This window comes from Pan paniscus, chromosome 5, assembly GCF_029289425.2.
Source record: "Pan paniscus chromosome 5, NHGRI_mPanPan1-v2.0_pri, whole genome shotgun sequence".
NCBI lineage: Eukaryota > Metazoa > Chordata > Mammalia > Primates > Hominidae > Pan > Pan paniscus.
This window is the reverse complement of record NC_073254.2, coordinates 53,525,310-53,548,994: the sequence shown is the minus strand read 5'-3', so window position 1 is coordinate 53,548,994 and position 23,685 is coordinate 53,525,310. Positions and strand designations below refer to the sequence as shown.

General features: G+C 48.7%; 2 protein-coding genes across 3 annotated transcripts in view; both read right to left on the bottom strand.

Moving 5' to 3' along the window:
• Window positions 1–3,573, bottom strand: part of GLP1R (glucagon like peptide 1 receptor) — a 49,888-nt gene extending 46,315 nt beyond the window's left edge. For both annotated transcript variants that reach the window (XR_008955662.2, XM_034962035.3), the window contains exon 1: window positions 3,363–3,573. Coding sequence is in view for 1 of the 2 variants with exons in the window: in XM_034962035.3 (XP_034817926.1) it covers window positions 3,363–3,440 (78 nt within the window). In the remaining variant the exon portion in view is untranslated. The remainder of the gene's footprint in view (window positions 1–3,362) is intronic.
• A 12,407-nt stretch (window positions 3,574–15,980) lies between these two features.
• DNAH8 (dynein axonemal heavy chain 8) overlaps window positions 15,981–23,685 on the bottom strand; it is a 332,740-nt gene continuing 325,035 nt past the window's right edge. Inside the window, exon 93 of the mRNA XM_055113566.2 lies at window positions 15,981–22,137. Within this exon, the coding sequence (XP_054969541.2) occupies window positions 21,850–22,137 (288 nt within the window). The 3' untranslated portion in view covers window positions 15,981–21,849. The remainder of the gene's footprint in view (window positions 22,138–23,685) is intronic.

Genomic DNA, 23,685 nt, shown 5'->3' with positions numbered 1-23,685 from the left:
TTTTCAAAAGCTCAGAGCTTACAATCCATTTTTTTCCCTAAGGGCTTTAGATATCTGAACGAAAGGACAGGAAAAGGAATACTACACACATGTTCTTACAGTCACAAAAACCCCCACGTGGACACACTGTCACACGCATCATCACACACGCCCCCAAGCACATTCCCAATACTGAGACACTGACACAGACTCTCTCCCACCACACACAATCACTCACAGACTGCCAGGTACACAGTCGCATGCTGAGACACTGTCCCCAACACACACACACACACACACACACAGAGGAACACACAGACACTCTCACATGCACACTATCTCTCCTGCACATATAGACACACACTAGTTGACACCCATTCACACACCAAGATGCCCCCCCCCACACACACACACAGACCCTCCCACAGACACAGTATCACATGCAGGGTCACAAACACATAGACACTGTCAGATGTACAGTTGCATGCTGAGATGTTGCACACACAGGGACTCATTCCCACACAGACTGTTACACACAGGGTCACTCACACATACCTGGGAACTGGGGGCTCATATAGCCCACTCCCTTCTCCCCCTGGTCTGTCTCAGACTACCTGTCTGTATCTCTGTCCCCTCCTCCAACCACCACCACCACCACCACACACACATAGGAATTTTCCTAGGGGCAGGCTGCAGCTGAGGAAGCCTGTTTTGCCTTGGTGCAAGGCATTCGAGGGCAGGATGTGGTTTCTTGGTTGCTCCTGCCCCAGCCCCCAGCCTGGGTCCTGTCCAGGAGGAAACCCAGCTTAGAACAATGTCCGCACTGATCAAGGCTCAGCCCTGGACTCCACCTGCCATTCACTAGAGTACAGAGACCCAGGGTCTCCAACAGCCCCTCTCTCGTACTATCCTGCAGCCCTGGAAAACACTTCCGGATCCCCAAGGACAAATGGGTCAGTTCTGCCATTTGACTAAAGTGACTAAAGTTGCCATTTCAGGGCAACTTTTCTCAATCCCCTCCATAACCCTATGTGATAGAGCTTATGATCCTTATTTACAGATAAGGACATGTATTGGGGATAACCAAGTGTCCAACTCCAGATCACCAGCTAATAGCAGACCCTATATTTGAATCCAGTTGTGTCTGATTTTAACTTTGAGTGTCAAAGGCTTGCCTGTCTCCTCAGTAGGCCCGCTCCCTCACCAGGGTATTGGAGAGGTAAGGACCAGGGTAGGGGAATGAGCCTTCCCAGCAGCAATGAAACAGTAGCCTAGGGCACCTTCTTCAGAAGTCAACTCAGCCATCCCCCTACCTGCAGGGATGCTGTTTCCAGCCTCACGAGACCTGACAGTGAGCAGCTCACTCTCAGAGGTCTCCCTTCAGTCCCGTCTGAGCAGGAGGTGTTAGGTCAAGAGCCCAGCCATTCACCCCTTTCTCTTCCCTGCTCCTGAACTGCTGGGCTACTTTATACAGGGGACCCTCTTTTTCTGAGTTCTCATTCCCCCATCAGCAACATGAGGGGAGTAACTCTAACCCTTTTGACTTCATAGACAGAAAACAAAATGCAAAATACACTATTTTTTAGTCTTATAAGCACGCATGATGTTGTGTCATAATTGTTGCAATCTATCCTTAACACCTCCTGTGACTCAGATCTCCGTGGCAGCTCAGTTTCCCATGACAAGAGCACCCCCTCAAAGCTCCCCTCCCTGCTAGGACCCGTCCCCTCCTATCCTTCTCTACCACCCCAATCCTGTTATGCCCCCAGGATGCCCAGCTTTTGCCTTAGGCCTGGGGCTAAGGAGTAAAATCGGATCAGAGGAAAGTGTGGGTTCAGGAGCCTGACACTTCTGGGAATAAGGCCTCTGGGAAGACAGCTCACAGAAACTTTCCTCTTCCTTTTGCTTTTCTTCCCTTCATTCAAACCAGACCTGTAAACCTGGCCTGGAGGAGGATGGAACCAGGAAGCAGAGGCTCCTCCCCTATCCCAACCCAGTCCGTAAGAGGAGGGAACGATGGGCAAGAACCACATCTTGGGTCTGCAGCCCTGGCCCCTGAAAGATCCCAGCCGCACCAGGAAAACCAAGGCCTGGCTGGGGGAGCTCTGGGGAAGGTGTCTTGGAAGGGGGAGGTTGTCTCCTGGGGCTCAGGACAGCAGCTGGGCTGGGGAACAGGGGCAGGGAGAGGATGCGTCTGGAAAATAATCTGGGGGCTGAAAAATGTGCTGGCATCTTAGCTGAGAGGTATGTCTGTCCACATCTGGGGTTTCAGCCGAGGTGGAGTCTGCCCTCACCAAGGCAATGGTTCTGGGACAAACTTCAAGGTTCGTTCAGGTCCACTCCCCACAGATCTCAGTTCTTTAGGTCTGGGGGTAGCAGTGGGAGGTGATAGGAAGAACCTGTTTCCTGACCCAGGACAGGCCACCCAAGTCTATGTCTCCTCTCTGCTCAAGCAAGTCCCAGCATCTTTGGACAGCTCCCCTCTTCAAAAGCAGCTGACCACTGTCCCTAGCCCAGGAGCCCAGGGCAGGAAAAGCAACAAGGGCAAGAGAGAGGGGCTGCGGTGGTCCACCTGTGGCCTGCTCTCTGGTGGCACCAAGGAGCCCAGGTGTTCTTGCGTGTCCCAGTATGCCTTCTCTTGGGGCCTGCTGTCAGTGCAGGATGAGAATGGGAGGTCAGCAGAGTGGGTGAGTGGGGGCGCCTGGCTGCTTCCAGGGGGGCACTGAGCCTTCTGCCTGTTTGCTACAGAGGCTGGTAGGGGACGGGGGGGTAGGTTCCATCTGGGAGGTCACTGGGAAGGACAAGCTGCCACCGCAGGGCCCCAGGAGCCATGAATCAAAGGCTGTGCTGGGGGCTGATGAGAAAGGGAGAGGAGCCGGGTCTCCGCACCCTGGCCCTCTCAGCTCCTCCCAGGGCCTTCTCAGGGTCTTTGAGCAGGTGGATTGTCTGGGGAGGCACTGCGGGAGAGGGGTCTGGGTCAGACTGTGGGGCAGAGGGAGTCCGGGAGGATGCCGGGCTGTGCCAGGGCCGCTGACACGGTTTAGAAGGAGTTGGGAAAGTGCTGGGGAGAAAGGAGAAGCGGAGCAGAAGTCAGCGCAGGGCGGCCGCGGGGCAGCGGGTGCCCGGGCAGAGGGACCCGGGTGGCGAGGAAGAGGGCGCCTCGCTGGGGTTGGGGGGAATCCTCTGTAGTCCAAGCCCTCACCTGGGCGTTCCAGCCCAGGGGCACCAAGTCTCCAGTCCCTACTCCCCACGAGGCTTTCGGATGCCCCCGCCAGCGGTCTCGGAGTTTCGTTCAAGTCCCGGGGCCCTCGACCAGGACACTGCGCCTGCAGCCCGCAGAGCCACCCGCCTCCCCCGGTGTCGTCGGGGTCCCTGGATCTCACCTGGGGGCGGGGGCCGGCCCTGCCCACCATCCCGAGCAGCAGCAGCGCAAGGCGCAGCGGGCCGGGGGCGCCGGCCATGGCGGGGAGTTCAGGACTGGGCCATCGCTGCCACCTGCGGAACCGCGTGCGGAGACTGATCCCGGGCGGGTGGCGGGCGGCGGGGGAGGAGCCGGCGAGGGGCCGCCCTGCCCGCGGGAGGGGCCTGGCAGGGTCCCGGTTCTTCCGGCCGCCAGAGACCCCTGGGCCCGCCCCGCCGCACCCCTCTGCCGGTCCCGGGCCGGGAGATAGTGGGCACTGCTCTCCGAGCGAGCGAGCGCGGCTGGGAATCAGGAAGCGCAGGAGGCGGCCACCAGCTCTGAGCGCCGACAGTGCGCCTGGCCGGCTTTCAGCGACAAGCCAGGCCCTCCTCCCACCCTGGCACCCCGGACCTCCTCCCGGGTCTCCCAGCTGAGGAAAGCTACAGCAACCCCCGCCCATTCAGGGTCCCTCAAAGGAAACTGAGGCCTGAGGAGTGGACGGGACTTGTCCAAGGTCACACGGCTTGGCAGGCCACTCCTGGAAAGTATCCTCAGAGCCAGGGGTGACTAATAAGAACTTTTTTTTCCCAGGATTACCCCTTCCCAGGTCCTCTTCTCATTCCCATGTTCTGTCCTGAAGGCAGGCCCAGGATAGTCAAGGTTGGGGGTGGGGAGACTGACAAATGGATCCACAGAACTCTGACAGTCGGAAGGGTCTAGAGGTTCCCCTCTACCTGGAAACTTCAGCATTGCAGGGCAGGGAGGGATGAGGCTGGGGTCTGCCTTTCTGGAAGCTTCCCTGCCACCTCTTGCAGCTCCAGCCTCCTGCTCTTGTAACCTGTGTATGTGTGATAATGTGTGTCCATGGCTGTTCCTGCCTTCTTTATCTCTCTCCCTGCTTCGCTTCTTGGGGACTCTGGATTTTTCCTGTCTGTTTCCACTCCCACCCCTAAACACTGCAGGGCCCTCAGGTTCCCTTCTTACACCCAACAAGTGGAAAGAGAACGCTAAGAGGGCACTGACTGTATCTTCCCTAATGCTCTTGAGAAGCGGGGATGGGAAAAGAGGATCCCATGCCACTCTTAGGAAAGATGAGTTGTGGCAGAGCCCAGCCTCGGACCTGCCGTGGGGCATGTCGACTAAAGGGACAGGAAGTTTGTGAAAGTAGCTACTCCTGGGGAGAGAACTGAACTTCTCAAAGTCCTGAGGAAGGCTGGACCTGCCTGAGCCCAGGGAGGGAGACAGCCAGTGGGAGGGGCCCCTGGCTTCCATTCAGCAGGAGAGACCCTCCTCTCCAGCAAGCTCTGGTTCCACCACCTGAGACTCATTTATTCCCTCCCCTCCCAAGAGGTCGGTCTAGCAGGGACCTTCTAGGTATCACTTAGGATTAGGATGTTCACCTGGGAGTGACAGAAAATCCCACCCCAAACAACAATGGCATAACCAAGGGCTCTCTCATGTAAAGCAAGGCCAGAGGTTCAGCCCAAGGTTGGAGTGGCTGCTCCCTGATCATCAGGGTGCCTGGGTCTTCTAGCTTCCACCATCCTCTGGTCCAAGATTTCCACCTCATGATCCAAGGTGGCTGCTCCAGCCACGATATCCAAATTCCAACCAGCAGGAAGGAGGAATGGGAAGGAGATGGGTGCACCTCCACCCATAAAGACACATCTTGAAAGTGGCAGCCATCAATTCCACACCTCTTGCTCAGAACTTAGTCACATAGGCACTGCTAGCTGCAAAGGAGGGTGGGAAAAGCACCCTCTATTCCAGGCAACCATGGGCAAGGTTAAATACTGGGCTTTTATACTCTAGAAGAAGGCAAATTTTAAAAAAGATACTGGAAGTGAGTTTTAGGCACTGCTATATCAAGTTTGGGGTGGAGAGAGGAGAAAGGAAGAGATAGAGAAGCTATTCAGACAGAACTGGGGTCTTTATCATGAATTTGTCAGCCTGCAGATTACATTGATTCAGCAAGTATCTATCGAAAACCTACCATGTGCCAGACACCATTCTAGGTCCTGGGGATACAATTGGTGATGCTGTCCCTATCTTCAGAGAGATTATATTCTAATACAGGAGGGAAACATTAAATAATTATTGGAGTCATTTATAATTGTGTAAGCACTATTATGGTAAGCAAATGCCCCCAGCACTTATAAGGCCATGTTTTCTCTGCCAGGGGGCTTTCTCTGACTTGGAGAACATTTTTGCATTCAGCCAGTGCAGGGTAGGTACCCCTAAGAGCAGCTGTCAACCATGGATGGACAGGAGTGGATGGATAAATACCCCATCCAGAGGTGTGTACCACAGTCTCCCAGAGGTCCCCTGTGCGATGGAGCCCAGCTTCCCACAGCAGTTACCTGCTCAGTAATGCACCCTGTGTTGGCTTCATTTCCTCACTTGTCCCACTTTCCCACAGTAGGGTGCCAGTGCTTCCGGGGTCACACCTCACATAAACAATTTGGCTGGGCATGGTGGCTCACCGTCTGTAATCTCAGCACTTTGGGAGGCCAAGGTGGGCGGATCACCTGAAGTTGGGAGTTCGAGACCAGCCTGACCAACATGGAGAAACCCCATCTCTACTAAAAATACAAAATTAGCCGGGCGTGGTGGTCCATGCCTGTAATCCCAGCTACTCGGGAGGCTGAGGCAGGAGAATCACTTGAACCTGGGAGGTGGAGGTTGCAGTGAGCCAAGATCATGCCATTGCACTCCAGCCTGGGCAACAAGAGTGAAACTCCGTCTCAAAAAATAAAATAAATGAAAAATAAATAAATAATTTGTCCTTAAATCCTTATCTCAGGATCTGCTTCTGGGAGAGCCCAGCTGAAGACAGTGGGCATATGAGGGTATTTAGGAAGCTCAGGGCCTGTCCCTCCTCTTAACATCTGGGGGTCCAAAAACCTCTAAGTTTGCTGTGATGCTAGGACAGAGTATGGACTCGGGAATACAGTTTCCTTCTTTCCCCTTGCTGTTACCAGGGCCTCTCACTCAGGCTCCTTAGAGCAGAGGAAAGGATGAGCTCCCTAAGAGCAGAGATTTGAATGGATGGCATACTGTTTGGTAAACTGTTAACACCTGTAATCCCAGCTACTCGGGAGGCTGAGACAGGAGAATCGCTTGAACCCAGGAGACGGAGGTTGCAGGGAGCAGAGATCATGCCACTGCTCTCCAGCCTGGGTGACAGAGCAAGACTCCATCTCAAACAAACAAACAAGCAAAAACCCTTGAAAACAAAGACAATAGCTACTACTTATTGGGCCAGGAGCTGCTGAATGCTTGGTGTACCCTGATCTCATCCAGTATTATGCACAAGTGTTATTGTGCCCATTTTATGGATGAGGAGACCGAGGCTCAGGTATGAAAAGTGAGTTGCCCATAAGAGCAAACAGGGCATTCATCCCAGGTCCACCTGCCCCGAGAGCTGGTGCCGACACTCCCAATAGGCAGCTGAATTTGTGGCAGCACAGAGGATGCAGGCTGCAGCTCAGCCAGCCTGTCCGGGAGCACCTCGCTCTACAGCCCAGAGCTCCGGGTCCTGCTCCTTACCCTTAGGCCCAAGGCTTCTCCAGTGACCCTAGCGTGGGGTGCCCTCAGCTTCCACTAAGAAAATGTGGTATTGAGATTGTCTTCAGAAATAGGAATGGGAGCAACTGATGTGTGCTCCTGAGGAAAAGGTGCTGTAAGGCCCATTCGCCAAGGAGGCAGACCTGAGAGCAGGCCACCCGGCCCTCTTTTGTCTTCAACAGGAAAACCTTGTCCCTAGCAGGAAGACCACGTCAGTGGACAGGACAGATTTTTTTTTTTTTTTTTTTTGAGACAGAGTCTCATATTGTCGCCAGGGCTGGAGTGCAGTGGCGACACTGCAACCTCGCCTCCTGGGTTCAAGTGATTCTCCTGCCTCAGCCTCCCCAGTAGCTGGGATTACAGGCACCTGCCACCACACCCAGCTAATTTTTGTATTTTTAGTAGAGATGGGATTTTGCCATGTTGGCCTGGCTGGTCTCGAACTCCTGACCTCGTGATCCTCCCGCCTCAGCCTCCCAAAGTGCTGGGATTACAGACGCGAGCCACCGCGCCTGGCCCAGGACAGATCTTTCACTTGAGAGGAGGCAGGAGGGAGAGAGAGGCAGGAAAAGAGAGGGAGGTTGTAGAGTGGAGAGGAGGAGAGGGAAGGAAAGGGAATTGCTAGAAAAGACAGGTGTCTCTTCTTTTTTTTTATTTTTTTTTGAGACAGAGTCTCGGTCTGCCACCCAGTCTGGAGTGCAGTGGCGCAATTTCAGCTCCTTGCAACATCCGCCTCCTGGGTTCAAGTGATTCTCGTGCCTCAGCTTCCCAAGCAGCTAGGATTACAAGCTTATGCCACCATGCCCAGCTAATGTTTGTATTTTTAGTAGAGACAGGGTTTCACCATGTTGGCCAGGCTGATCTCAAACTCCTCGCCTCAAGTGATCCACCCACCTCAGCCTCCCAAAGTACTGGGATTACAGGCATGAGTCACTGAGCCCGGCCAGGACAGGTATCTCTTGCACGCATAGTTCAGGTTTCTTTCCAAGTTCCATGTCCCTAAGAAACTCATTTACTTCCCAAAGTTCAAGACCACATTCATCTTCTGAGTGATGAGATGAGGAAAGAGCCAGCATTTTTTTCAACCTGATATAAACACACATGCATACACATACCTAAACACAGATTTTTAGAGTCTAACAGTCAAATCCATCTCAGTCACTTACTCTGTATCCTTAATAGCACTAAACCTTGGTATAAAATGGGTCCAGTAATAAGAACCAATATTTACCGAGCATTTGCCTTGAGCCAGGCACTGTTTTAGGAGCTGTATATGTGTTATTTCATCTAATGCTCACCATCGCCCTCAGGCTGGCCCTTGCCAGACAGTCTGAAGATCTGCTGCTGAGAGAAGGCAGAGACCTCAGCAGTGGGCCAGGAATCCACCTTCTGCCAGGAGAACCTGGCTGCCAGCAAGTCCTGGGGGAAAGGGGGGTATCACGAGAGGATGCCTCTTTAGGTAAGGGCTCTACCCCTCCACCTCCTGCTTCTCTTCTCAGACCCTGCCCTGGGAGCAACCCTGAGTTGTAGAGTGGGGTTTTTTTTTTTTTTAGATGGAGTCTTGCTCTTGTCACCCAGGCTAAAGTACAATGGCATGATCTTGGCTCACTGCAACCTCCGCCTCCCAGGTTCAAGTGATTCTCCTGCCTCAGCCTCCCAAGTAGCTGGGATTACAGGCTCCCGTCACCACGCCCAACTAATTTTTGTATTTTTATTAGAGATGGGGTTTCATCATGTTGGCTGGGCTGGTCTCGAACTCCTGACCTCATGATCCGCCTGACTTGGCCTCCCACACCTGGAATTACAGGTGTGAGCCACCGCGCCCGGCCCATTTTTTACCCCAATTTTACAAATGAGGATGCTGATCCCCAGTGCACTTAGGTATTGAGACAGCCCAGGAGAGCCTGGATGCAGACCCCCACAGACCCACACACTAACTCCCCATCCCACATTTATCACCTTGCAGGATAGTCTATCAGAAGCAGCACTTGCCCAGAACCTGGCACAAATAAGTCCTAGTAAATGGCAATGTTAACACCACTGTTATTCCCCACAGCCCTCTATCTTCCCTGCTGCAGGTGCACCAGCTGTGCCAGGTCTCATCCAGGCAGCAAGTACAGCTGCTAATGCCCAGGGGCTCTGGTGCAGAACATCACTTCCTGGCTCAGGTGGCTACAGTCAGATTCCCCAAGTCCAGATGGGGAGGAGGTCTGCCAGGGCAAAGGGTCCCTTCCTCTGTGGTACACCATCACTGCCCCCCATTTACCAAGCCAGCCAAGGTTACCAGGTGCTGGGGCCTGTCCAGCTCCCAACAGTCAGCTGTGGAGAATTTACAACCTCTTGAGCTACAGTGATTACTGCTCTCGTGGGCGGATGCAGCACGCTGTTTTTCTGAAGTGTTATAGCATCATTTTTATAACTGGTTTTTCTGTTGAGAAAGAACTCAGTGGGATCACACCCACTTTACTGGGAGGGAAACTGAGTCTCACACGAGTCAGGGGTTTTGCTCAAGGTCATCTAGGAAGGTGCCGGAAGGGTTTGTACAACTCTGGACCAAAGAAGAGAAAAAAAATGAGATGAGAACGGCAAAGTTCCTCTCTCTTCTCCACATGGGGACTCTAGCCAGAAATGACTGGGCTCCCTTGCTCTCTCCCGGGAGGGATTAGTGTCAGAAGTGGGGAGAAGGTGAGAGAAAACCCAGGGGAGGGAGGGAGTCGTGGGTGGAGAGGCTTGGCAAGAGTCATAGAACCAGAAAGTACCTATCAGCGAAGATGGTAGCTATTGCGCTAAGAGCCACCTATTCTCTTTCTTTCAGACAAGGAGATTGCACAGCACAGCTGGCTGGATGCTCCTCAAATCTGAGCATATAGTGTATTTTAGTTTCCTGAGGCAGCCATAACAAAGTTCCACAAACTGGGTGGCTTAAGCAACAGAAATTTGTTGTCTCATCGTTCTGGAGGCCAGAAGTCTGGAATCAAAGTGTTGGCAAAGTTGGTTCCATCTGAGAACCATGAGGGAGACTCTGCCTGCCTCTGTCCCAGCTTCTGGTAGCCTCAGACATCCCTGGACTTGTGGGTGGCCTTCTGCCTGTCTTCACATGGTCTTCCCTCTGCACCCACATTTCTCTTTTGTATAAAAATGTCAGTCAGATTAGGGCCCACCTAACGATCTCATTTTAACTCGATTATTCTGTAAAGAACATATTTCCAAATAAGGTCACATTCTGAGGTACTGGAAATTAGGATTTCAAGATATCTTTTGCTGGTGAGTGACAACTCAACCTATAAGACATCAATCCCAGGTTCCCTTGATGTTTAGGGTGGCCAAGGTAATGTGCAGAAAAGTAACACAGGCCACCTCCAGGCTGGGCCCATAAGACCTTTTATACCCTCTCTTCCTCCATCTACCATGTTGGACACACATGGTCAGTGGAGAACGCCAAAGCCCCAAGGGATGATGGAACCTCAAGACAGAAGGGGCCTGGGTCCATGAATGACTGTGTGGAGCAGAGCCTCCTGCCAACCCATGTTAGATTGTAGTATGTTAGGCCATCAAGATTTGGGGCTGTTTGTCATTGCAGTCAGCCCACCCAGACAAGCCCAGTGGCATATGTCCCTGAGCTTATCTGGGGGCAGGGCCAGTTAGTCCAGGCAGAGGGGCTGCTGAAGGTTTCCTCTATGTAAGGGCAATTAAGTAAATGAGGTTCCTCACTCTGGGCCCATCTCCTCCTTTCCTACTCCCTTCACCTTACTCAATGGATCACAGGGTCAGAAAAAGGATTCTGGATCTGTGCGGCCGTGGCTTCTGGGCCAGGAGAGTAGATTCATTTGTTTTTGTCCATCTGGCCCCAGCTTTCCCCACTTGTCTGCCTTTTTCTCTGGAGGAAAGGTGGGGAGCTGGGGAAGAGGTGTTATGACAGAGCCCACACTGCCCCTTCACAGAATTAAAGCTCTTGTGGGTAAAGAGGAAAAGTACCAAATTTCACACATTTGGAAATCAAATGAAAAAGAAGTGTCACACGAGGCCTTCTCACTGTCACCTTTCAGCACCTCCGGCATGACTGAGAAACCTACTGAGACCAAAATGAGAAATGAAACCAACGTTAACCCTTGTCTGAAATAAGAGGTTTCCTCAGACTAACATGTTGACTGGCCCAAGGAGACTGCTTCCCAGAAACTGTCCCAACTGTTCCCCTCATTGCCCCTCAGACCTTCATGGGGAGGAGAAGAGGCCAGCCAAGCACCCGAATTTTCTCTGAAAAGAATGGCCCTGGAGCCAGGAGTGGGGAAGCTGCTGCTGGCTTTCAGGGACAAGGATTAGCACCAGCACTGAGTAAAGCTGCCTCAGAGTCCCCCCAGGTAAGGAAGGAGGAGTTCTAGGGCAGGCAGGATCCCAAGGCAACAGGCTGACCCTTGTCTCTAAGCCTTCTGGGTCTCCCTTTCACTTACCACACTCAGGTTAGACAAAATTAGCTCCGCTCGTTCCACATAAAGGGAATTTGATAACTCACTCATTCCCCTCTCCTAAATAAAAGAAAACAAACAAAATGGAAAATCTGAATGTTTCTGGGCCAACTCCTCTTAACAGTCAGCACCACCATGCCTTTGTTCTCTGGGTGTGGGCTCAGTGGTCATCTCCAGCCACCTTGGACCTTACGAGTCACACCTGGGATCTAGCTGGAGGTACAGCCATCTAGGACTGAGCCTGCAGGTGTCTCCTACCCCTCCACAGGCTCACAGCCCAGAAGATTTCATTCTCGTCTCAGGTCATTTCCCTCAGTCCCATCTGACTTGTGATGTGGCAACGCGTCAGAATTTAAAACCGGCCTATGGTTGAGGGAAGCTCGGAATTTCCCTCTGTTGTTCTGGTCTGACCTCTAGACCTGGCCTCAAGTGAATGTGCGGCTTTACCCAGCAGGTGCCATTTTGCAAGGACCCAGTTGCAAAGCCACCTCGAGTCACTTCCTTCTCCGTTCTGAAAGCTCTCACCTCCAATGCACTCAGTGATGCTCTGGTTTCTGGCTCATTTGCCAAACGGGATAGCAAACAAAGCTGATGAGCCTACCCAGTACCTAATAGCTCAGATGTCTAATCCCCCACCTTTCAGGCACTCTCAGGGGGGGTTCCTAAGGGAAGTGGGCTCACAGAATTAATTCCAAGCATGGCAGTTTTGTGATACAAAAATGCACAAACAGTTTTCTGATGATGCCAGAGAACCTTAGGGCCCTGGAATGGGGAGGCTCTGGCAGCTCAGCTGTGGCTGGGTTCTTGGCTATGGTCAGCATCAAGACTGAGACTCCAGATCTTGTGGACACAAATCTAAGACAAGGAGTGAGGCTCCATCACCAAGTCACCTTGCCAGGTCAAGGACATGAAGATGAAATCCCTGAAGGTCTATCTCTTCTCTCTGCCCATCAAGGAGTTTGAGGTCACTGACTTCCTCCTGGGGGTGCCCCTCAAGGACAAGGTTCTGAAGCTCATGTTTGTGCAAAAGCAGCCCAAGGCTGGCCGGCGGATCAGGTTCAAAGTGATTGTCACCATAAGGGACTGCAATGATAATGTCAGTCTGGGTGTTGAGTGGCCCAAGGAGTTACTCATTGCTGTCTGCAGGACCAACATCCTCTCCATCATCCTGGTGTAGGGTGACTACCAGGGGACAAGGTCAGCAAACCCCACACAGTGCTCTGCATGGTGACACAATGCTGCCAGCTTTGTGACTTTGATGCCACATCCAAGACTTACAGAGCTAACTTCTGGAAAGAGACTGTTCCCCAAGTCTCCCTATTGTGCATACAAGGACCCACACCATAGCATCCAGGAATGGCCACCACATGGTGCCTTTACACAGGAACAATCAATGAATAAACCTGAAAGCAAGCCAACAAAAAAACCCACAAACACACAGTATGGGAATAACTGTGGGGGAGGCTCTCTCGCAGCCTCCCTGCCACTGCATGGTTTAGGGGAAAGGCCCTGGTCAGGGTGTTGGAAAATCTGAGTTCTCATCCTGGTCTTCTGCTATTCTCCTTCGTCCCCTAAGGCAGAGCACCTTAACTTGCCGAGTCTTAGTTTTCTCAACTGTATGATAATCCCTGCTAGTGCCTACTTAAACGATTGTTGTGAAAATCAAATGTGATAGTGCACATAAAAGAACATAGGAAATTGCAAAATGCCATCTAGATATAAGGAAATCAGGGTGATGCCCACAACATTCATTCACCTCCATGGTGACGTGTGTCCTGTGCTGCAGCCACACCGAACTCTTTCTCCTGGTTTAAGCTCTGCCCACCTTTGCGCACCTCTGGCCTCAGCTCCTGCTGTCTCTCCTAGAATGCTCTGCTCCCTTATTTCCTTTGGTCAAATCCCATCCATCCTTCATGGCTCCACCTGAATTCTACTTTCTCCAAAGACTTGATCCTTCAAAAGAAAGTCAAGTCTCTATCCTCTGCGTTCCCATGTCACTTCATCTTTAGGGCAATGACCACTTTCTGCCTTACATGATGGCTGTTCATGTGTAGTTTATGTTCTCTGCTGTCTTGCCTGTCTGGGGGCAGGGTCCATGCCTTGGTGGTTCTTGCAGCTCTCCTAAGGGTGCGTACAGAGCTGACAGTACACAAGAGGCACACAGCACCATTCTGTCTTGTTGCAATGAATCGGAAAGGACCTCAAGAGGTGATCAATGCCTTCAGGGCGTGGAGGCAGAAGATGAGCAGTCAGGCTCCAGGGATCGGGTCTATAAACATTTTTTGACATAGAAGCCCAATTTCAAAGCCTAGTAGTTTTAGATTATATTTGCATTTGGAGGCTTTTAAAGTACCAAAACTTTAGATTTATATCTTCATGAACAGATGTGGAAGGGAAATCAATTCCTCATAGGAATGGCTTATTTGTTTTATCTCAGTGCTGAATATTATGCACCAAGTGGCAAATTAATACATAAATTGACCAGAGATACATACACCACAGAATAGTGCCCTGATGAGAATGGAGTGAGGAGTGGTCTGAGCTCCACATGGCTGGGTGTGGCAGATGCCTGCCCATTATGTGTCAGTCAAGTCAGAGTTTCCCAAAAAGATGTTGGAAGCAAAGGCAACTCTGAGTGTTAGAAAAACCCAGACTATTCCTCGAGAAGAAGGGCAATGCTCACACACGTCATTTAGGGGGACATGTGCTATGGTATGCAAAGCTGGTGCCATCTTGCCTTTCCAAGGCTGTTAGAAGGATGTCATGAGAAAAAGGCATGGCAGCCCCCTGGCCCTTTCCCACATGTGCCCTCTGCTTCCCCCAGTGAGCACGTCCCTCCTCCAGGACAGGAGGAAGAGAATGGAGAAACATCATAGATTGGCCCTGAGAGAGGTGCCCTCTGGGGCTGGTGGGGCCCCCCTGCTCTCGCCTGGCGTGGCTCCCAGAGTGAGTGATGTGAGCAAATGAAGCGTGAGCACAACCTCCCTCCTCCCTCCTGCAGGCATCAGTCCCAGCCCTCCCAGGAGCCCTAGGGCAGAGTGGATGGGTGGGCATGAGGGGCGGGACAGGGCCTGATGAGAAGTCACCTGCTCAACCTCTGGGCCAGCTGTCCCACAGCCAAATGTTCCATGGGCAGAGGAGGGCCCTGAGGGGAATGCACGATCCAGGGCCCACCAGGGAACTCCATAGTGGGCTGCTGGTGGCCAAGGACTGGTGTGGGCTTCCAGAGAAAGCAGACCAGGCAGAAAGGGCAAGTCTACTCTAAAAAATTCCATAAACATGGAAAAAAACTAAAAGTGACTGCTTTCCCCAAGAGAGGGGATGACACATAATAGACAAAGCTTCTGACGTAGTCTAGCTAAAAGCCAAAGAGCTAGTTATCAGCTCTGGAGGGAGCAGGGTTGGGGAGAGAGAGAGGGGCAGACACACACACTCACACAGGAGACACACATAGAGACAGAGAGAGACAAAGAGAGAGGGGGAGAGGGAGGAGGAGGGGGAAGAGAATTTTCTATTTGTCTCATTCAGTTTCTTATCATGAAGGGACACCGGATGTCCTTTAGGGGGACAATAGAAGAGGAACAATGGAAAGGAAAGGGTTTGCATAATCAGGAAGGACCACACAGAAACCACAAATGACAGATGGGTGTCCTTATCCCCCAGACACAGGTTGACATCCCCACTCACATGTCTGAGGAGGCTGAGTTTCCAGTGACAGAAACGCCCATGGATTTGTCATCTTGGAGACAGGGACAGAGCCCTCGCATTCATAGCCCCCCATCTTGAAGAAGCTGTGAAGATGCGGGGGAATTAGAGGCTGAAGCATCAAATCCCTGCACCAGGTCAGGTGGGGATTTTGCCTGGAAATAGAGAGGAGGTGCTTTAATGAACCGGTCATGTCCTTGGTGAGAATGAGAGGAGAGGTGGCTCTGTCAGGAGAAACAGGGAGCTGCCGGCACAGCACATGTGTGAAGAGGAATTTCCACACTCCCTGAGGACACCTGTTCAGTCAAAGCAGCTTATAAAGAAACAACGGTAACACTGTCACCCTGTCACATCCCACATTCCCAAGAAGGGTGATCTTGCAAGCCCTGGAGGGCTGGAAGCAACTGTGAGCTCCTCCTCTCCAGTTTGTTTCTGGGGAGAATGGAATGGGTTAGGGTAATCTTCTATAAGCCAGCAGCTTCCGTAAGGAATTGGTATTGATTCAGGGTAGACAGAACAGCTTCATTTCTTAAGCATTACTCCAAAGTATTTATGTTCATCTTAGAAGGTTGGATGTAAATCAAGACTTGAGTGTTCAAAACCTCGGTTCTTAGCTGCAGTCAAAGCCAGATGCTGGAAGATAGAAACGACAGAGTTGACTAGCTTTTTTCCACCTCCTCAAGACACAAAAGTAATTTTCTGAAGGCAAAATACAACTCTATCCCTCAGAAGTTGCGAGGAAATTCATGACTCTGAGAAAAACAGCAAAGGAAAAGGAGACTTTCAGGTTTCAGTTGTCTTTGTGCTTGGAGGTCTCTTCAAAACCTATCCAGTTACTGTGCTCAGTCTAGGGACTCCCTCAGCCAGGGACCCCCTCTTTCCCCGCCTCTCAGAGAGGACAGAAACCACATGTCCCTCTGGTGTCTTGCCCACCATTTCGGACATTCTGAAAAGCTCTCTACATTTCAGGGATATGGAGTCTCTATGCAGGTGTCAAAAACACTCTTGATTTAAGTTGTTAAGATCCTCTGAGGAAAGCATAAAGAGGAAGCAAGGAAAAGTATGCTCATGATTTGTTTTTAAATTAAAGGAGGTGGGGAAAGAAGATGAGAAGAGTGTAGAGGAAGAAAGGCAGGACACAGACGCCTTCAGGTCCCAGGCTGTCCTCCCCAGCTGCCAGAAGTGCTGGCTCACAGCTGCCTGGCCGTCTCAGCCCCCGTGCCCCCTCACCCCATGCAGCACATCCCTGCTTCATAGCTCCAGGGGTGCCCGAGGCCTTCACTGTGATTGCATCGCAGCCCAACCTCTCCCTCTGCCCTGTCCTGCCTCCTTCACTCCCCGGTGAGTGATGCTCCTAAAAGCCGTTTCCAGGAAACCTCCTGCACGTAGATCTCCATCTCAAAGGCTTTTTCCAGAGAACCTCCCCTAAGACAGGGAGGGAGGAGGTAGGGGACAAGGCTTTTAGTGTTTTTAAAGAGTAGATAATTTTTTCTCAAATACAGAAAAGGCACACAAGCCAACGTGTTTGTCACAGCCCTGGAAAACCTTTGGTGTCTTCATTCATTCAATATTAGTGCATATTTCTGGATGTATGCTATATATCCCAACTATACCTAGAGTGTTGTCATGTGGCATCTTTTTATATCTAAAGTAGGATTATTTGTCTAAAACCTTAAAAAAAGACAACGTTGGAGATTCTATTAGATACCCTGGATTAAGTCACTGGTTACTTTAACTACGATTTTTTTTGGCATTTTAAGTGGAAACAATCTCCATAGTTCCTTAACTTTTTTTTCTTCATTTAGGATAGTGAATTATTTTTTACACTTTTGCTCCCATTTATCCCTTGCTGAATTGTGTTCTTGAAAATAACATTTTAGTTATCTTTTCTTCTTTTTCATGTGGACAAGGTAACAGCCCTGCATGGGCCCTGTGTCTCAGGACTAAACTCCATGTCTTCTCACTTGGAGTTTAGAGCAAAATTCTCCAGCCATGCTCCTTCTGGTTACCATGCAATGCACCTACTGGGATAGAATCTTCAAGAAAGCCCAGAAAAAGCACGTTAAAATGAACCAACTAATTATCTTCAAAATCCATGAATTTTAAATATACATTTATTTGCATATCACACGAATGCTGATATTCGCCTTATAATCTCTCTTTTATGCACATTTTTCTGTCCATTTAGATAATGAAAGCTGTTCAAATTAACAAGTCAGAGAAACATAGATAATACTATTTTCTATACACAATTATGAATTCTAATGGTTCATGCCTTTGGACTGTGGCTTTTTAAAAACCCAGTATTGTCTTACAAAGTATATCAGAAGCCCTAAGCCTATGTTCATCCCAGCTCTGTCACTTAGTAGCTGTGAGAACTTGGGCAAGTTGTTTAGCTTCTCTGTGCCTCAGTTCCCTAATCTGTGAAATGGAGATAATAATATCAGTATCCATTTCATGGGGTTGGTGCAAGGATTACATAAATTAATTTCCATCAAGTGCTTGGACCAATGCCTGGCATACAGGTACACTACATTATTACTAATTCACGGACCTCGTTGGGAGCAATGGTGAGCACACAGATCTTTAAGTCTCTCTTCAGAGACCCTGGCAGCTATTTATAAGCACAGGGCTAGCAAAATACCTCTTTTCCCCAAATTTTAATGATACAGGAAACATCCAGCTAGACTCCCCAGTCTATAAACTGCCTTATCTTTAGACCCTTTCTATCCTTCATCTCAGCTCAGTTTCCGAGTCCCCAAATTCTACCTCCACACCGTCTTTCAAATGCCTTACTTTGCTTCCATTCTAATTGTCATCTCTGTAGTTCCAACACTCATTTTCTTGATTTTGATCTAGAAGCCTTCTAGCTGACCTACTCACTTCCATTCCTTTAGCAGTCCAGAACCACCAGTGACTCCCTACTGTCCTTTGTGGCACTCTAGACCCTTCTAACATGGCTCGCACCTGGTATTCCCTCCTTCGCCATCATTTGCCTACATTTACCAGTCAAATTGGGCTCCTTGCTGTCCATTCATTCTGTCATTCAGTCAACACTTCCTAGGGTGCTCAAAAGCCAGATTCTGCTTTCCAAAAGTTTGCTACAGAGTGGGGAGATAGACGCATGTCATTGAATCCTTGCATTAAAATTCTAGGATTGCAACCCAGATTACTAAACACAGTTGCAACCAAAATGCAGAAAGTACAATGAATCTTGCCTGGGGGAGGAGTGAGGGGTTGTGGAAATCCTCAAGGAAGGTGAAGAAAGGATCAGGTGCTATGGGAAGAGCTTTTCTTTACAGCTTTATTGATGTATAATGGAAGTACAATAAACTGCATACATTTCAAGTGTACAAGTTGATAAGTTTTGACACCCATGAAACTATGACCACTATCAAGAGAATGAACGTATCTGTCACCCACCTTCCAACATTTTCTCCTGCCCCTTTGTAACCTCTTTCTCCTGCTCTCTTCCTTCCCAGTCAGGCTCTGATCTCTTTTCTGTCACTGTTGGTTAATTTGCATTTTCTAGAATTTTACATAAACAAAATCATACATTGTGTAGTCCTTTTTTGGTCTGACTTCTTTCACTCAGCATAATTGAGATTCATCCAGCTTTAGTGTGTATCCTTGATAGTTTGTTCCTTTTTCTTGAAGAGCAGTATTCAATTGCAGTTATATACCATATTTTCTTCAGTCATTTACCTGTTGATGGGCATTTGGATTGTTTCCAATTGTTGGCTCTTCCAATAAAGCTTCTATGAGCACTGGAATGTATGTCTTTGTATGGACATACACTTTCATTTCTCTAGGGTAATATCTAAGAGCGAAACGTCTGGGTCATATGGTAACTATATGTTTTACTCTTAAGAAACTGCCCAACCATTGTTTTCCAAAATGGTTGTACCTTTTGACAGTACCTCCACAGCCATGTATGAAACTTCCAGTTGTTCCACACAAGAGGATTTTCTTTGATAAGGTAATCAAAGGATGGTAAAAATGTGTGTGATTTTTTCAGAGAATATCAGACAGTCAGAGTAGCAGAAGCAATTGAGCAAGTTGAGAGATGGGATGGGTGATAAAGCAGAAATTTTGTTTGAGGCCAGCTCCTAGAAGGCTTTGGTATTTGGAGAGTACATTCTAGGCAATGGAAACTCTTTGAAGGCTCCATCTTCTGTCTCTGGATGTTCCATGAGGTTTCCCACCTTTAGACTGTTCTCTCTCTCATGCTGCTCCTTTCCTTTGAACATACCCATCTACTGTGTTGGTAATATCTATGAAAAGTTCAAGACCCAATTGAAATGCTACCTTATCTTCAAGTTCATCCTCAATCCTGAGTTTCCTTCACCATTCCTTTGAACTTCACCCATGGCCCTGAGTCACCTTGCGCCTCCAGTTACGGTGAGTCCCCTATTCATCTGAGGTCTCTGGTGGCAGAGATGGTGGCTCGTTCATGCAACATCACCCACAAGACCAATCCCTTTAGGATGATGTATCTCTCTACACGTTTCTTTTGGCCTTATTTTTATGCAAAGTCCAAACTAAAGGAACATTTTGAATCAAGGAAGGTATAAATCTCATTGCTCATTTTGCCAAGAGCAAAATAAGAAGATGTGGATTGATTCCAAGGAAGAAGAACAATTACTTTTCTTCTCTCTCAGCTTCATTGGCTTAATCATTTTGTCCTCTATCCTTTGCTCCTTTGTGTGCACCAGGTCTCCCTCACTCAAGTGGGGCAAATTATGTAATTGGTGAAAGAGCAACAATTTTGCAGAGAAAATGGTTACGTGCTTATGGAAGTTCAATTAATGTCAATTAAAATGTCCAAGGAAACCATTTACTGGGCCTAGAGAAAGAAAGCAGAACTGGACCCTGGCAGAACTAGGGATAGCTGAGAAGCACTGACCAGAAAGAAGACCATTTTGAGGCCCTGCCCAGGTGCCTGATGCCCATCCTTGCTGGACCTTAATGCCCATCTCTCTCTCTCTTCTGTGTTGACATAGTCCAAAGTAACCAGCAACAGCAGAGAGTGCCCAGGAAATGGCACATGTGTGACTTTAACTGGTCTGATCGATGATCTTTGCCAGATTTACACCTTCTTCACCTCTTTTCCCAGTTTTCCACGAGACATTCAAGTCATTAGAGGAAACTGAACATAATTATTATTCTTGGAAAACCTATCGTGATATCCAGGGGTTTCGACTTTCCATTTGCCTTCAATTGTTTTAGCAGCTGGACAGGGCTATCAATAAAACATGTGTGTTTGATTTTGGAACATGCAGCTTGGTTTGCTATAATGTCATGGTGTTTTACTTTCTCTGTGTCCACCCAGACTGACAGGTGCTTCCAAATTGTAGCCTCAGTTCAGGAGGATATTCTTTCTCAAGAACGCCATCCTTACTTTAGTGTATGTATTGGCCAAGGAAAGTGCTAAAACACTTGAGCCAGGGGTTGGCTACTTTATTTTTAAAACTGCCTTTATTTTTTTAAAGTTCTATGGTTTTGACATTGAATCAATATCAGGAAAATACCAGAGGCCACTGCTACAATTTGCATTTCATAATGTGTTTTCTACTGTTTGAAAGTACACTAGACTGTGGCAGAGTTTTCTCTGGGGTCTTTTCTGTAAACCTTACCTGGGCTATTGCTTGGTTGCCTGGTTTTGTTTGTCATCAGCATCTCTGATCAAGGTGGCAGAAGGATGAGAGGGAAACAAGGCAACTTGAAACATTCCCTCCTTCAGAATAGATGAAGGAATGAAGCTCGTGCATTTAGCTGTGGGCAGGCACAAGGATTCTAGATGAGAAGACTGGTAGAGACACTTCTTCACTGTCCTGAAGCCGCATGAGCATTCAGTATAGGACCCCATCTATTTTGTTAAATTGACAATTTCCTTTAGCAGGAAATCAAGGTTCAAACTGAGTTTTAGACTAGCTACAGAATAAGAAATAGCTTCACTTTTTAAAGACTTTGCTTTTTAAGACATTCAGCATGTAACCTAATTTCATTTGATAGGGTTTGTTTTTCCCTTCTCCATTTGCTGCCTAGAAATGTGTTTCATTACCTCCTGCAGAATTGGAGTTGGGAGGGAAAGCTGGAGAGTCTAAGTTCTCTGGGCCTCAAAAGCAGTAAAAATTAAAATAAAACAACATAAAATAAAATTAAAATAAATCACAGGAACGGCCATCCCAGAGGATTTTCTGTCTTAAACACTTCATACTGAACAGCTGTACTACTGAGGAGTACTGGCTGGATCTCTTCAGTTTCCATTTCAGAAGCACAGAGTTCAGAACACCAAACTCAAAAGAACAAAAGATAACACGTTAGCACAAACATAGACATGGCTAGATTTTATTCAAGGGAAATTGGTACCTACTTGAGGGAAAAGTTTACAACTACTAGGCTGTTTTTAGGATGTCACATATCAACACTTTCAAATTTTTAAAATTCAGAGCTTCCAAAGTGTTCTAACATTCAAACAGGCTTTTATCTTTAAAAAGTAATTATAATGAAATATGATTTCCCAGAATAAAAAACATTCATTTAGAGTTATCTTTTTGAATATTGATATGTGAGGAAAACACACACACACTAGCAATTTTAGAACATCAACTTTTTAATGTAGAAAGAGTAATTAAGTAATTACTGGGGAGAAAAGACACACACATCACTGAGTCCCTCAATAGCACAGGCTGTCTATGTGGGTTCTGGTGCCCTCAGCAGATGGAAATGAACTTACTTGATGTCACACAAAAGGGCCACTCCTCTCAGGATCCAGTGATCCGGGGACAACACTGTTCGCAAATATACTACAGTGATGAAGGTCAAATCAGTTCGCCTGGGTTTCTTGTAAATAGGACACACATACAGCTTGGGGTCCTTGGGTGCCGTGGAGTTAATGGCAAAGATGTGGAGCACGGGTAACTGCGTGAAGAGTACCTTGGGGGTGGATTCCGTGAGCTTCCCATTCCGTCTGTCCCAGGCTGCTCCATCCATGTAGAGCCCATAAATATACACACCTTCCTGGAAGAGTCAAGCATAAGGTAATAGGATTTATTTTTTAAACTAGGTGCTGCAAAATTAGTCCTAAAGGCTGTCAGTTTGGAAATAAAACACACACCAGTCTTAAAACACTACTAAAGGGAGAAAGCACCACCGGGTACATTGCATTTGTGAAATACTGAGCCCAGTTTTCTCCTGCAGCCTGTGTTGAGGCTATGAGTGCTGTAGAAATGTTCGTGTTTGTTATTAGTTATTTAAGTGTGGGGTGGCCTCCCTGAGCAACAGGCTTAGCCGGTAGCACCAGATCACCTCTCTAGGGAGGTGAAAGTCTCTGAGAGGTCTGGTTTGAGTTGGTGGAAGGTGGGAGCATGGAACAAGATCTGGAGCTGCTGTCAGGTGGGATCTCAGCCTGCCCCTGGCCAAGCCAACCTGTGTCTCAACTTCATCTCAGTCACAGGCTGAAGTGAGGTTTCCACAGCCAGGCCCAGCTAGCGGGAGAGTCAGAGCGCCCCCAGAGGCCAGGCATGGTAGAGCCAGGGGAATCATAGCAGGGGCAGCATCCGGCCACCCTCCCCAGTGTCTCTCTCATACAATAGGCCCTACCCTGGGGGTCCTCATCATTAAATCAGGGAGATAAGATGCATAGGTGCAGAAAAAAATTTTAAAGATAAGAATTGAATAGCAGCACACACTTGTAACTGGTGGTGCCCGGTGAACTGTTCTGGGGGTGAGGGCGGTGAATTCTGAGGCAAGGTCCCTGTGGCTGGAGTGCTCAGGAGCCTCTGTAAAGGGGATGGCCTTGATGGGCCTTGATGGGCTTGCAGCAGGGGGCTGTGTTTGGAAAGACAGAGGAGAGAGCGTAGGCATCACAGGCAGAAGTAACACTACAAAGAAAGGCAGGGCGAGCCGGAAAAGCCCCAGTATTTCCTTTATCAGAGGGCTCGATGGTTGTAAAAGAAGTCAGGGGTTGACTGTGGAAGGATCTGGGTGCTAAGCTGAAGAGTTTAAACTGGATCCTGTAGGCAGTGCATTCACTAAAAAAAGAAAGGCTGAAGGAGAATCACAGGGGAGGCTCCAACAATCATGCCAGCTCACCAAATAGGTAAATGTAGAGGATGGTGACCGTTTTTCCATCTCCAGTGAGGATCGGATCAGGGAAGTAAATGCTGATTAGAACGAAAGACAGTAAGATTCATTGCAAAGTGTTTTCTGGAATCCCCCTGTGGGGGCTCACCGTGTGAGGACTGTGTTTTTTGAACCAAAAACAGAGGCACATGATTTGACAGTAAAACCATGGGCAGTCCCAGAAAATCAGGACATATGGTTACCATCATTAACTCAGTGGGTGACAATCAACTACATGAATAATGGGACCACTTAAAAGCCATCATATGGTAAATTGTATCCCTCTCCAGGGTGCTTTCAGCCTCAGAACTTTAAAAAGTCAGTGAGAAGGTGTGGTAGATAGAATAGTGTCACCCAAAACTTCATGTCCACCCAGAACCTTAGAATGTAATTATTTGGAAATAGGGACTTTGCACACATTGTTTAGATAAGGACATACTGAAT